The 16,148-nt window shown below is 37.2% G+C and overlaps 1 protein-coding gene across 2 annotated transcripts in view; it reads left to right on the top strand.

Annotated features, from left to right (window-relative positions):
• The window catches only part of F5 (coagulation factor V), an 82,868-nt gene that overhangs the window by 12,612 nt on the left and 54,108 nt on the right, over positions 1-16,148 (top strand). For both annotated transcript variants that reach the window (XM_004464170.3, XM_071207566.1), the window contains exons 4-5: positions 12,997-13,209; positions 15,128-15,271. In XM_004464170.3, coding sequence (XP_004464227.2) covers positions 12,997-13,209; positions 15,128-15,271 — 357 coding nt within the window. The remainder of the gene's footprint in view (positions 1-12,996; positions 13,210-15,127; positions 15,272-16,148) is intronic.

Here is a 16,148-nt window from a genome sequence, read left to right as displayed (position 1 = left end):
GTAAATGCTATTTTTTAGCATTTATAAAAATGTACAAGCATGGACATTTTATCTTCTCTTAGTCCTGCTTTTTAGAAATTTCCATCACTCTCAAGTAAAATAAATATTAATTTAATATTCAAAGTTGTGTGTAAAATTGATTAAGCATTCCATCCTCTTGCTTTAAAAATTTAGTCCTGTGTATCCCATGGTATTTTTACCGTGCATATTTAAATTTTTTCATGTAGTTTTTCTAGAGCAATAATCAGTGATACTTTTGTACCTAGGTTTTATGTGATTTTAATGAAATGGGATAGTTGTGGCCACTTGCTGACTATTTGTAGTTTAAAATAAATGGTTTTCTTGCTTGCAAAATTATCAAAGCCAAAAACCTTATTTACAAAAACTGGGGGGAGCAGATGATGTACCTGCTTCCCACATGGGAGGTCCTGGGTTTAGGGACCGGTGCCTCCTAAAAACAAATAAACAAAAAGCAAACAGATGAAAAACAACAACTCAAGGGAGCCAATGTGGCTCAGTGGTTGAGTGCTGGCTTCCCTCATACAAAGTCCAGGTTCAATCCCCAGCCCTCGGACCTCAAAAAAAAAGGAAAAAAAGTCAGCTGACCAGCACTGGCCCACCAGCCATAGTTTGACATAGCAACATAGTGCTAGCCTGACACATAGATGGCACTCATTAAGGGACATTTGGTGGTTGTGGTGGCACTAGCTGTATTAGAACTTTGCACAAAGTGAAGTGGTTAAGAACATAATCTTTAAAGGCAAACTTAGATTCCAGTCCTGACTTTATCATTTCTGGCTCTATGAGCTAGTCTCTCTGAGTGGCAGTTTTCTCACCTATAAAAGGCAACAGTTATATCCACCCTGTAAGATTGTTTTGAGGATTAAATGCATTCGTTCAGATAATGTACAAAAAACATGGTACTTGGAAGCTGGTAAACCCTCAATAAATGAAGGAGAAGGAGGAGAAGGAGGAAGGAGGAAATCATGACGATTATGATGATAATGGTTTTCAGAGTGAGTGTAGCAGCCATGGGATAATAAGTACTGTTGTTGATAGTGTTCTAATTATTCCCATTGTTTTCAGACCACAATAAGCATAGTAGAATTCTATCAGGAACCTTTTTTTTTTTTTTACTGCATCCTTGGGGCGCAGGTGTGGCTTAAGTGGTTGATTGCCTGCTTCCCACATGGGAGGTCCTGGGTTCAGTTCCCAGTGGTTTCTAAACAAACAAACAAACAAACAGCAAGCAAAACAAATGAAAAAACCAACCCAGGAAAGCCAATGTGGCTTAGTGGTTGAGCACCAGCTTCCCACATACAAGGTCCCCTGTTCAATCACTGGCCCCGGTATCTCAAAAAAAAAAACAAAAAAAAAAATTGTGTCCATGTTGTAATAGTTGTTAGTATAGTAACATTTTAAAATAATGACAGCAGGCCTTTTATGATTCACAAACCACCCTTTTACTTCTCCTACATGTTCCAGCCTTCACACCTTTGAAGAGAGGAGAATAGTTTACAGTGCAGAATCTGGAGCTAGCCTCCCTGGGTGCAAATCCTGGCTCAGATAATTACTAGCTGTATAACTTTTGGAAAGTCATTTAACCTGAAAAATGGGGATATTAATTATACCTACCTCAGACAGGATTGTTGTAATGAAATCTTAGAACAGTGCCTAGCATTTAGTAAGCATTCAATAAACATTAGCTTTAATGGTAAAGATGATTTTTCAAAGCAAACTGTATTCAAATAATTAATATTTATCTGACAAGTTATGGTTAAAAAGTGTTTTTTTACACTTTTTATCTCCTATGTAAGTTTTTGCCAGACATTCCTACTAAGGTATCAGTGATGATAGGTCAGTGAGCTACCCACCCCAGGAGTATTGGTATTAGCATTTAATCCTTGGCTTGAGAAAAAACAATAAAGCATTAACTGTGAAATTGTAGGCATCTCCAAGAATCAATTTGGGAAGACTCAAGGTGAGGTAGAGTGCACAGGAGTCTCTCCTATGTTCTTAAACTCATACAGTGACATAATGAGCTACCACTTAACCTACTTATGAGGCTTCCAGATGACTGCATCAGGAATTCAGAACCATAGAGCAAGAGAGGAGAACCCTCAAAATGTCACTTGCAGGTGCCATTTCAAACATCGCAAGAGGTAAATGTTGTGAACTTTGTACCTCAGTCGGGCTGTTGTACAGTGAACAAACCTTGCAACATCATCCTTCTTCTTTTGCTGTTTACTCATCTCTACACTTCCCCACAGCCAGCAATCTTTATAAACAATTGTTTAAAATGCTCCCACCACTTCCACTGGTGATCGGATTATTGGTGCATAACATTGCCTTCGGTCCCATGAATCTAAAAATAGTAAATACAGATTGGTGGGGAAAGTAAAATTTTATCTTGGAGACTACTTGTGAATCTAGTAAATACATAAATACTGTCCTTCATTAAAAAAGACAAGACTTCTGTTCATTTTATCATGCTCTCTGGGTTAAAAGGAAATATCCCCTTCTCCATGTCTGATGCTCACTGTCACCCATAGCCTCCCTCTACAATTTGAGGCATACATGCTAAGTCTATCACAGGAGAATGCAGATTTCTTTGTCTCAGAAGCATACATATGAGAAAAGGTTGATACAAGGATTGAGACAATATATAGGCTTGATCTAACCAAACTGCAATTCAGCCTACATAGCAGTTCTCTTTATCTGGGAGTTAATCCTTAAAGTCCACCAAGGATTTGAACACATGCTTTCATCAGCTAAAAGGAGAAGATGGCCATGGAAAGAACACTGACTTTGGAGCCGGAAGGACCTGAGTCCCTAAGTACCCTTTGGTAAATTCCAAGTAAATGGGGATATCAATTCCTCCCAACCAAGGTTATAACAAAGATTAATCATGGTCTCTGTAAAGTCTTTGGCACCAAGTTGGCACCCAATAATGATAGGATTTTTTGCTATGGTTATTTCATGGTTATTATGGTATAGATACTAAGTTTTGTTCCCCAAAGCTTATAATGAATGGAGGCCTTTGTCTTGGATGGTGCTGATCACCTTATTTCTACTCTTGAAACTCTCTCAAAGAACTTAGTTGCCAAAATAAACTAAAATTGCACAGAAAGTCTCAGTTAGCCAGAGTTAAGTAATGAGTCATTTTGAATAATTGTTCCAAAGAGCTTAAGGTTTACTTCTTTAAATGCTGAGATATTTCTTTATAATCATTTTGGATATAAGTCTTCCTAAATTTTATCCTTCTCTACACCCCTTTAAAACAGAGGGTGATAAAAGTCTGATCCTTTCTAAACCATTACTTCTAGTCTACTATGAGGTTTTACAAATATCCACAAATGTCAGAATTGTGTACATTCTATGAATAAACAGATTTTTAAAACTTTCTCTCCCCTTCCCCCCTTCTGTCCCAGTTGTCTGTTTTCTGTGTCTATTTGCTGCGTGTTCTTCTTTGTCCACTTCTGTTGTTGTCAGCGGCATGGGAATCTGTGTTTCTTTTTTTGTTGCGTCATCTTGCTGTGTCAGCTCTCCGTGTGTGCGGGGCATTCCTTGCGCGCATCAGCACTGCCCGTGGGCCAGCTCCACATGGGTCAAGGAGGCCCAGGATTTGAACCGCAGACCTCCCATGTGGTAGATGGACGCCCTAACCACTGGGCCAAGTCCACTTCCCGAATAAACAGATTCTAAATGAAGGCCTAAGTTATTGTGTATGGTATTCTCTATGGGTAAAGACCCTGAGCTGACATGGATTTTGTAGCATTTATTTGGGTTGCCCAGAAGCCTTGCTGCTCTTCAAAATTCTTGGTGATACTTTGATTAGAACTTGGTTAGAGATCTGAGTTCTAGCCAAGAAAGATGTTAATGTACTCAGTATAGAAATCTCTCCCTGACCATTCATCCAGAAATTGACAGTATCTGGCATAAATGCCATTTTGAAGTTTGCTGTTTCTAAAATACTCATAGTTGCATGCCCTCCCTTGGGGTGCCTCAGAGATACCACTATAATACATAGGGCAAGGCTGGGTAACCCTTTCTGACAGGATGGACAAATCATTATTCATGAAAATGCTTACAGGAAATTTGGGAAGATGGTGTCAGAGTATGCAGGCAGGGCTCAACTCTCTCACAAAAACAACAAAGGGCCAAAAGCTGTCCAAGGGACCTACATTGGGGGTCAACAGACAAGAATAGTGCTGTACAACCCCATGGAAGGTGAGGAACAGAGAAACAAAGAACCCTAAATGACAACCATGAGTTACTAAACCCTCACAGTGGCTGGGAAGGGCTCCTACCCCTACTGTCAAGGTGTGCAGCCTGGCTATAACCCCTTGCCCACTACAGCTGACTGAGAGGGGAACAGATGTCTTCCTCCTTGGGAAAAAGGGGGGTGTGGCAGAGGGCAAGAGTGGTTTCTCTTTAGACAATTTGGCCTGCAAAGCCTGCTTTGAATCCCAGCTCTGGCCAGACCAGAATCACCAGCAAGTGGAGGTTAAAAGAAATACCACTGTGGAAAGATTCACCAGTGAGCACCATCTCCTGACCAACCAGGAAACCACAGGGAGAAAAACTGTTCTTAGGTCTCTCTTAGCCTGAACTTCTGGGAGTTAGTGAGCCCCTGGACCAACTTTGATAACTTAAGTTGGGCAATTTTAAAGACTAAGAATAAGTTAAACCAAAAATCAAAGAAGAACCCCCCCAAAAAAAATAAATAAATAAAACCAGGCAAGAGAGGGAAATTGACTGTGAAAGTAAATTCACAAACATATTCAGGTGCCTAGACATCAGCAAAAAATTACAAGCCATTCTGGAAACAGGAAAAGATGGCCTACCCAAATAAACAAACCAAGTATCCTGACAAGATTCAGAATTTAAAACAACTAATCAATGATAATCACACAAATCTCCTAAATCTTTTCAAATAATTGAAGGAAAATATGACTAAAGAGATAAAGAATATTGTGAAGACACTTAAATAACAATTTGAAAGCCTGCAGAGGGAAGTAACAGAGCTTTTGGGAATGAAAGACACAATGGATGAGATTAAAAATACAGTAGAGGCACGTAACAGCAGATTTGAATTTATGGAAGAAAGAATTATTGATGTCAAGGACAGAATATCTGAACTTGAAAAGACAGGAGAACAGAAAGAAAAGAATGGAAAAAAATAGAACAAGGTCTCAGGGAAATTAATGACAATGCAAAATGCACAAACATGCATTATCAGTGTCCCAGAAGGAAAAGATAATAGAAAAGGAGCAGAAAGAATATTTGAGGAAATAATGACCGAAAATTTCCCAACCCTTACAAAAGACATAAATATCAATATCCAAGAAGGAAATCACACCCCAAAAAGAATAAATCTGAATAACCCACTCTGAGACACTTATTCATAGTGACAAATATCAGAGATAAAGAGAGCAGCAAGAGAAATGCAAAGCATCACTAAAAAGGGAACCTCAATAAGATTAAGTGCTGACCTTTTGTCCTAAACCATGGAGGCAAGAAAGTGGTATGATGTATTTAAGGTACTGAAAGAGAAAAACTGCTAACCAATAATTCCATATTCAGCAAAACTGTCTTTCAAAAATGAGGGTGAACTTAAAGTCTTTGCAGACAAACAAAAACTGAGAGAGTATGTTACCAAAAGACCCAGAATTACAGGAGATATTAAAGGGAGTGCTGAAGTCTAAAAGGAAAAAAACAAGGATGAGGGACTTGAGGAAGAGTGTAGAAATGACGATTATTAGGCGGGGTAAATTAAATTAAAGGGTTTTAAAAAAAAAAGACAAATAATAGTAAAATATGACAATTGAAAGCCAAAGGATAAAATGGATGAAGTAACTAATGCCTGTACACTAATAGCATTGAATATTAATGGCTTGAACTCCTCAATAAAAAGATGTAGACCGATAGAATGGATAAAAAATAGGAGCCATCTATATGCTGTCTACAAGAGACTCACCTCAGATGTAAGGAAGCAACCAGGTTGAAAATGAAAGGTTGAGAAAAGATATTCCATGCAAATAGTAACCAAAAAAGAGCTGGAGTTTCTATACTACTATCAGACAAAATAGATTTTAAATGCAAAACAGTTATAAGGGATGAAGAAGTCATAATATATTAATAAAAGGGGCAATTCACCAAGAAGAAATAACTAAACTAAATATTTATGCACCTAACCTGAGTGCCCCAAGATACATGAGGCACACACTGGCAAAAATGAAGGGAGAAATAGACATCTCTACAATAATAGTTGGAGACTTCAATACACCACTCTCAGCCCTGGATAGAAGATCTGGACAGAGGATAAAGAAACAGAAAGCTTGAATAATATGATAAATGAACTAGACCCAACAGACATTTATTGACTAATACACCCCAAAACAGCAGGATATACAATCTTTTCAAGTGCTTATGGACCTTTCTCCAGGATAGACCATATGTTGAGTCACAAAACAAGGCTCAATAAATTTAAAAGGATGGAAATTATACAACACACTTTCTCTGATCATAACAGAATGAGGATGGAAATCACTAATGGACAGGAAAAGGGGATATTCAAAAATCCATGGAGTTTAAACTACACACTCAAATAATCAGTGGGTCAAAGATGAAATTGTAAGAAAATTCAGTAAATATCTCAAGAAGAATGAAAATGAGAACAAACAAATCAAAACCTATGGGACACCTCAATGACACTGCTGACAGAGAAATTTATAGCCCTCAATGCTTACATTTAAAAAAAAGGAAAGAACTAAAATTGAAGACTTAACTGTACAACTGGAGGAACTAGAGAAAGAACAGCAAACTAATTCCAAACAGGCAAATGGAAAGAAATAATAAAGATCAGAGCAGAAATAAATGAAATTGGTGACAAAAAACAACAATTGGGAGAATCAAAACCAGAAGTTGGTTCTTTGAGATCAACAAAATTGGCAAACCCTTAGTTAGACTGACAAAGAAAAAAAGAGAGAAGATACAAATAAATAAAATCAGAAATGGGATGGGGGACATTACTACTGACCCCACAGAAATGAGAGTGATCATACTATCAACATACTATCAACAGCTGTATGCCAAAAAACTAGACAATGTAGACAGGATGGACAAATTCCTAGAAACAAATGCAACACCTGCACTGACCCTAGAAGAAATAGAAGACTTCAACAACCAATCCTGTAAAGAGATTTAAATAGTCATCAAAAATCTCCTGAAGATCAGATTCACAGATGGCTTCACAGGTGAATTCTACCAATCATTCGAAGGTGATCTAATATCAATCTTGATCAAGTTCTTCCAAAAAATTGAACAGGAATGAACACTACCAAACTCATTCTATGAGGCCAACATCACCCTAATACCAAAACCAGATAAAGATACTAGGAAAAAAGAAAATTACAGACACTTATCTATAATGAACATAGATGGAACAATCCTCAACAAAATACAGGCAAAGCAAATCCAAAAGCACTTTGAAAGAATTATACACCATGATCAAGTGAGTTTTAGTTCCAGGTAAGCAAGGGTTTTTCAGCACAAGAAATCAATTAGTATAATAGCTACAGTGGTAAAAACAGCATGGTACTGGCATAAAGATAGATGGATGGCCAATGGAACCAAATCAAGAACTGGAAATAGACCCTCACATCTATGGTCAAGTGATTTTTGACAAGGCTGTCAAGCCCACCCAGCTGGACCAGAACAGTCTATTCAACAAATGGTGCTGGGAGAATTGGATATCCATATCCAAAAAAAGAATGAAGACCCCATCTCACACCTTAACAAAAATTAACTCAAAACGGATCAAGGACCTAAATACAAAAGTGACAACCATAAAACTCCTAGAAGAAAATGCAGGAAAACATCTTCAAGTTCTTGTGGTAGGCAATAGTTTCTTAAACCTTATACCCAAAGCATGAGCAACAAAAGCAAAACTAGATAAATGGGACTTCCTCAAAATAAAACACTTGTTCTTTAAAAGACTTTGTCAAGAAAGTAAAAAGGCAGCCCACACAATGTGAGAAAATATTTGGAAATCACATATCTGTCAAGGGTTTGATATCCATGTTATATAAAAAAATAAATTTAAAAATAAAAAAATTTTTTAAAGAAAAAAATTTAAAGAGATCATACCACTCAATGATAAAAAGAAGAGCAATCCAATTTAAAAATGGGCAGAAGACTTAAATAGACATTTCTCAAAGAGGAAATAATACAAATGGCCGTGAAAAAAATTTCCATATCACTTGCTATTAGAGAAATACAGATCAAAACTACAATGAGGTAACATTTCACACTCTCTTGAATGGCCATTATTGAAAAACAGAAAACTACAAGTGCTGGAAAGGATGTGGAGAAACAGGTACTCTCCTTCACTCTTGGTGGCAATGTTGAAGGTGCAGCCTTTGTAGAAGACAGTGTGGCAGTACCTCAAAAGGCTGAATATAGAACTGTCATATAATCCAGTAAACCCTTTTCTATGATATATTCAGAAGAACTGAAAGCAAAGACATGAACTGACATTTGCACACTGATGTTCATGGTAGCATTATTCACAATTGCTAAAACATGGAACCAGCCCAATTGTCCATCAACCAGTGAATGGATAAACAAAATTCATGTTTCCACCCAATGGAATACTATTCAGCTGTAAGAAATAAGTTGGGAGGTATATGACAACATGGATGAACCTAGAGGATATTATGTTGAGTGAAATAATCCAGGTTAAAAGGACAAATATTGTAGGTTTCACTAATATGAACTAAATATATTGAGTAAACTCATGGAGATAGAATTTAGAGTATTAGTTTACTAGGAAATAGAAGGTAGATTGAGAACAGGAGATGATTTTGTGTATGTAGCATTATCAATAAGATTAATTGTAAAAGTGCGGAAATGAATAGAGTTGAGTGTAGCACATTATAGTGAGTATAACTAACACTGTTGATTTATGAATGTGATTTTGGCCGAAAGGAGTAGTCTGTGGAAGTAAATGTCAATTGGAAAGAAACTAGAGAATAATCTAGGGTATGTATAACATAGTGATTTTGGTGGTGGATGAAGATTGTGCTTAATAGTGTAAATGCAGGAATGCTCTTCTTTTACAAAGTGCTAAGATTATGGTGCTACATGGGAGAATTATAAGTAATGTAATTTATGGATGATAGTAATATTTTGCAGCAATGGCAAAAAGACATTTTTTCAGTACTGAGAGACGACAATAGAGGTGTATAAGGGGGAATGGGGTGCTTCCTTTTGGAGAAATGAAAACATTCTAAAATTGACTGAGGTGGTGACAGCACCTTATTTTCTGTAATGAAAATAGCCACTGAATGTATACTTTGAAAGAACCACACAAAGCCTGAGACTGTATAGAACAGGGAATCCCAGTGGTGGATGATGGACTGTGGTTAACAGGACAAATGTGAGAACATTTTCTCCTGAATGACAACAATTATACAATTCTAATATAGGGTGTTAATAATTGGTAGGTTGGGGAAAAATACACTAAATGTAAGATATGGACTACAACTACTAGTAATATTATGACAATGCTCTTTCATAGTTTGTAACAAATGTTTCATAACTATGCAAGGTGTTGGTGGTGGGGTGATGTATAGGAGCCCTTTATGATGATGAGATGCATGTTTGTTTTGTAAGTTCACAACTTTTTCTATACATTTATTATTTATGTATGCTCGTGCATGAATGATATACTTCAATAAAATTTTATTTTAAAAATTGCTTACATGAATACTTCCTTTAGAAATATGTAAAGAAAGTCTTATAAATCAGGAAATAAAATAGGTCTTACAATGAGTTCATACCCACAGGAATGGATTAAATTTAAGAATACGTTTTTCTGGTACATACAGCTTCAAACCACCACATATGACCATAATTCACCCTCTTTGAAATTTATCTTATAATTAACTGACTGATGGTTATGAAATTCCGAGCAATTTACTTTGGTGAATTAGATGGATTTAAATAGCATTATGTGTTAAACCTGGGTGTGATGCACTGACTGTTGTTTGTTATTGTTAGAAAATCAGTCATACTGCTACATCTAACACAAGTTTACAAGTTACAGCCTTTTAGATGATTCTTACATATTTTTATTGGTTGGTTCTCCTTCCAGATGATCAGTGTATTCTAAATGTGGCCTCTCCAGTGAAATGGCCCCAGAAGAAATCTAGCGATGAAATCCATGACCGCTAGGACATCAACCTGTACCTGCTTGTTGACTGGGCTGTGGGTCCCTCAGGGACTGAGGCACTGCCTTCTTTTCCTTTGTACCCCAGCTCCTAGCACAGAGCATGACACATAACAGGACTGAATTAGAAAGTAGGAACCATAAGCTATTTACCCCCTTCTCTGAAGTTTACTCATTTTGCTGGTGACTGTGAACAGTTACCTAGTCTTATTACTAGCTTTTATCACCTTGTAGAATAAATACATTACCACCATCTATATTTCCCTCTTGTGCTAAAAGAACTCATAAACACTTATGATATAGTGTCTCAGAAGTGAAACACAGAGGAAAGAGACTGTACTCACTGTAAAATGGTTGGGAAGGGAAATAACCAAAATACTAAAATGTATCACCACAGGCGACTGTAGTATATGTTAGCTGTTAGTTTAATATATTTTCCAATCCTCATAACCCATCAAAAAAGGATAATATTATCTCTACAAAAAGGATTATATTATCTCAAGTTTATGAAGGAGAAAACTGAGGCTAAAAGGGAGACTAAGAAACTTGCCCAAGGTCACTCAGTTAGCAAGGAGTACACAAACTGAAACTTTTATCCCAAATCTCGTGTACTTTTCAATCATAAAGTTATCTCTAACTTTTGTCCTTTTGAGAGTTTGTAAAGGTAATGCAAAGAATGCCATTTTCTACTCTGTGAATCCCTGTGATGTCTTAGCAGTTGGAAAGGCAGAGCTTCTTGTCCAGCAACACTATTTTTTAACTTAATGAGGCCATAAAGCACCAAATAGGGGCTGGCAGACTGGAAATGTTGGGGCAAGCATGCTTGATTCAAGATTGCTCTAGTCAACATTTTGCCTTGAATATTCTAGTTAATAGGCAAGGTTCTTCTTGAGAAGGCAACTCTCCTTATCGCTAGCCTATTTGTGCTTTGCTATCAAAGCTATTTTGCAACTTTCCAGAGATAGTGATTCCTGTTTATTAGCAGAGATTCTTCCTCATAAACTCTTTTAAAAAAAAATTAGACTGGAATAATGTTATAACTCGTAAGAATTTATTCAAGATTTTAACATTTCTCATCTCCTGATCATTTTAACAGCTAGAATTCTCTTACATTTGCATGAAAACATTTGTGTAATTTCTTCTAAAGTTAGACATACAGTTGCCACAAGACACCCCCCCCCCATAATACCACACCTAGGTATTTACCCAAGAGAACATTTAAATATATTTCTAAAGACACATGCATCAATGTTCGTAACAGTTTTATTCATAGTAGCCACAAACTGGAAAGCTCCAAAGATCCATTAACTGTTGAATGTTCCTGTGGTATATTCCCTTAATGGAATACTTCTCAGTGAAGGAACAAACTAACCTTACGCACAAAAAAATGAATGAATCACTAAAACATTAGCTAACTGCAAGAAGCCAGACACAAAGGAATATCCAGTGATGATTCCATTTATATGACATTACAGAAAAGGCAAAATTATACTAACAGAAAGCAGATCAGTGGTTGACTGGGGCGAAGAGGCAGGAGAAGGTATTGACTTGAAAAACCACATGGAACTGTTCTGTAAATTGAATGTGGTATTAGTAACTGTAAACATCTGTCAAAACTTATCAAACTTTATATTTAAAATGGGTGAATTTTACTGTAGGTAAATTAAAACTCAATAATGATGACCAAAAGAGAAAGAAATTAAGCATTTCTGTCTTCAAAGAGAATAGTTTCCACAAGTCCTTTAGCCCCATCAGGTGAGACATTTTAGCCCTTTTCTTCATGATCATTGTTGTCTGCTCCCACCCACACTCTGAGGCTGTCCCCTTCACCTCAAGGAATTAAGATACTGTACCAAACAAAAATAACTCCATACCAAGGATAAATTCTGACACCAGCTGAAGATAATGAAATTTTCATCTAATTAAATGAGGAATGCCTCTGGCAAGGGAAACTGCTCATCCCACTTGACTTTTTATCACACAGACCTCTTCCCTTCCTGACTCACTTGCTCCATCTCTAGCCACATCTTTTTGTTGTTGAATGCCCACACAACCCTCTGCACTTCTTTTACCCCTGATCTTCTCAATTCTCCCTATTCAAAAAGGAAATCTCATTCCTACATCCTTCCCTTCTCCCACCAGTAGGGAAAGTCAAGAATACTTTTTATACTACACTTTTGGTGCACAAAGGACATAAGTAGGACATCTGAACTTCAGAGGATAGACAGAGTTCACATTCACAAGGACCACTAGGTTGCAGGTAGGAGATAGACTGTGAGACTCTGCGGTAAAGAGAGAAAACAACTGAGGATCTGTACAAAGAAGATAGGAAATGTCAAGCAAAACAAAATAGTATATAAATAGCTCTGAGTGTACTCATTCCCCATGCTAGCAGGAAGTTAAGTATAAGATTTCTCATGAAACCTCATAGAGAGTGTAAACCTATTATATTCTGAGACAATTTACTGATCAAAGGTAACTCAACTCCTTGGTTATATGTAAATAAGAATTATTTAGATAACCCTGGAAGTTAACTTGCTGAATCTTAAATAATTTATTACTAACATTTCTTACTCCAGATAACCATGATATCAAAGCTTTTATAATTATATGGGCATAGAAATGGATAGATGCGAATCCTTCCAAATATGAAAGTTCACCATGAAAGAGCATATACATCTTCACAGAGCTCATCTTAGGTTCCCTCATATTTGAGAATGATGAAAAAAGTAGTCCTCAGAAACTGACTGTTACTTCTCCAGGTGCTTCTTACGCTGACCACACATTTCCTGAGGAGAGGCTAGATGATGCTGTAGCTCCCGGCGAAGAATATACCTATGAGTGGATTATCACAGAGGACAGTGGACCCACGGATGATGACCCACCTTGCCTCACACATATCTATTACTCCTATGTAAACCTCGTAGAGGACTTCAACTCTGGACTGATTGGACCTCTGCTTATCTGTAAGAAAGGTAAGGGAAAAAAAGAAGATTAAGCAACAACAAAAATGTGTTAGTGGTAAGGAGTACTATGTGGGAGGAGGTTTGGAGCATCTGGGTACCCTTTTGTACCTAAAGCAGAGGCAGAAGGGGTAGAAACAAGATCATTGTTTGACAAGGAAAGAAACAGCTGATATATGAAGATTTTGAATCCTCCTTAGTTTGGTCCAATCCTTTCTTCATATCAGTACTAGGATCCTTTCCCAAGTAAATTCTTATCTAAGGGTATGTTCTGATGCCATCTCTGTGTGATCTATAACATTTTCCTTGAGGCCAAAGTCTTTTTGAAAGTGCACAGCAGCCTGTACTTGGCTTGGAGAGTGCTTTCAAGAGCTTTGACTAACTAATTTGTTCTACAAACAAAACTTCATCTTCCTTTTTTGTAAACAAGCTGAACATTTTAGGTGGTAGGTTTCAAATACAAGCAACTGTTGGACTTACCCAGCTCAGCTAACAGGGAGGTGAAGATGGTCAACCACCACACCAGGGAATCAAGAGTGCCTACAACTGTAAGCAGAGGAATTGCTTCCATCATCCATGTGGAATCTAAGCCTCCTCTTAATCTAGAGGTGGAGGGGACATCGCCATCCCAGGGTCCACAGAATGGAGGAATAAAATATGGACTAGAGTGAGCTTATTGATATTCTACTATAAAACTATTGTGATGATTAATAGAAGAAATTTTAGCATCGAGGTGGAGAAAGTGGCCACAGTAGTAGCTAAGGGCAGGGAGAGGGTAGAAGAGATGTGACGTGGGGGCATTTTTGGGATTTTGAGTTGCCTTAATGAAATTGCAGGGTCAGATGCTGGACTTTATATATCCTGCCATAACCCACTGAAAGTACTGGGGAAGAGTGTGAACTACAGGATAAACTATTATCTGTGTAGTACAGCAGTGCCCCAAAGTGTGTTCACTGAGTGCAATGAGGGTGCCGCAATGATGAGGGAGGTTGTTGGTGTGGGAGGAGTGGGGTGGGAGGGTGGGAGGTATACAGGAACCTCTTTTATTTTAAGTGTAACTTTTTTGTGTGTGATGTATATATATCTTCAAAAAAATACAACTTACAAAAATGATGTGGTGGGGCTTGGGGAGTGGGTTATATGGGAACCTCTTATGTTTTTTTGTTTTTTTATGTTTTTTAATGTAACATTCCTTATGATCTAGTAATTTAAAAAATTAAAAAAAAAAACAAATACAAGCAACTGAATTTACAGGAAACTTATAGGTACAAGTTGGCTTTTCATTCTACCTCATTTATCTCATTTTTTCATTAAAAATCAGCAACAGCTAACTGTACTCTGAAGAATAATGCAATAGACTCACCATCTGTATATATACACACATGTACAGTATATAGTACATTCCTAATTCATTTGTTTCTTCCACAAATACATTTTTTCAGTGTCTGAAAAATAAGATTTTGTGATGGCATAGAAAACTCTTCTTTCATTTTACCATCAGCCACATTTTTTCTTCAAATAAGAATGGATCAATCTCTATCCACTCTCAAACAATTCTCTAGTGCCCTGTCCCATGTACAAACAAGATGGCCACATTAAATTTGGGGTGTGATGCTTTTACCTTCTGAGGTAAGATACCTGTGTGTTGGCCTATTGATACTGGAGGAAATGGATATTTTACTAAAGTCTTGACAGTCACCCATGCTTTCTCTCTATGTGAAAAGCTCTCTGTTCCCAAAGCTACGCATTACCAGAGAAAACAATGTGGCACCAGGATTTGATAGACCCCCAGTTATTATTTCTTAATAAAGATGCTGTTTTTTTTTAAAAAAAATAAGAGTTCCAAGTTGCCTTAAACTCTTTGCTATCTAGGAATAGTTAATGAGAGTCTTCTGAGATGCTGTTGAAAAGCATGTCTTTTCTGTCATAGGCACCCTAATTGAGGATGGGACTCAGAAGATGTTTGATAAACAACTTGTGCTGATGTTCGCTGTGTTTGATGAAAGCAAGAGCTGGAACCAGTCATCATCTCTAATGTACACAGTCAATGGCTATGTGAATGGGACGCTGCCAGGTATGCATGTCACAACAGTGCAATCCGTTTGGTTCTGTTTTTTCTTCAAGGTTCTAAGAAAGTTGACCATACTTGCTTATTTTCAACTGCTAATCAGAAAGGGAATGTAACATAGTACAGTGGTTCTCAAAATTGTATCATCTTTTTATTAACCAGTAAGTACTACAGACAAATTAGAAGCTGGCTAAGACAAGGAGTGTGCTGCCTTCTTAACTGTGATGCTCTGAACAGGTTTCAGCTCAGCTTGAAACTCCAGGAAGATTTTCAGGATTTCAGCTGAGCTTCACCCAGTGAGATCTGTGGTTTCTAATGCATGGTGACCACACCTTCTACATATGAAACCCTGTAGGGCAGAAGTTCAAGGTCAATTTCTAGCAAGAAGGGTCAAGCAGGAAGAATATAATAAAGATCATTGCAGTGCAGATAAACAGGAGATTAGAAGAAATTCACAACATACAAAAAAACTACTAGAATTTAAAAAGGTGGTGGACGAGTAACAATTAATGGCATGTAGGATGTTTTCTCTTTCCATTGGCATGTAGACTGTTGCAAGAGAGCAAAATCATATGACTGTTATTTTTAAAACAAAACACTGACTCCCATCTATACTATTTCTACCTTTCTCTGGTAGAACTGACTTAGAACCAAAGACTCAGGGTAATATGGTACCAGCCTGAATAAATGGAGAAATGACTGTGTGCCCAAATTCTTTTATTAAATCAACCATATTTTCAAAATATTAAGCTTCTCAGAGGCCATTCTTTGTCTTAAAATCATAAATGCTTTCCTTCTCTTACTGAAAAATTTTAAAAAATTGTCAAGATTTTGGTTCTGGGTGTTGCCTTTAAATTGTATTCTATTTCAGTTGACTCCATAT

This window comes from Dasypus novemcinctus, chromosome 13, assembly GCF_030445035.2.
Source record: "Dasypus novemcinctus isolate mDasNov1 chromosome 13, mDasNov1.1.hap2, whole genome shotgun sequence".
Classification (NCBI taxonomy): Eukaryota; Metazoa; Chordata; class Mammalia; order Cingulata; family Dasypodidae; genus Dasypus; species Dasypus novemcinctus.
This window is presented reverse-complemented; position numbering and strand designations above follow the sequence as displayed.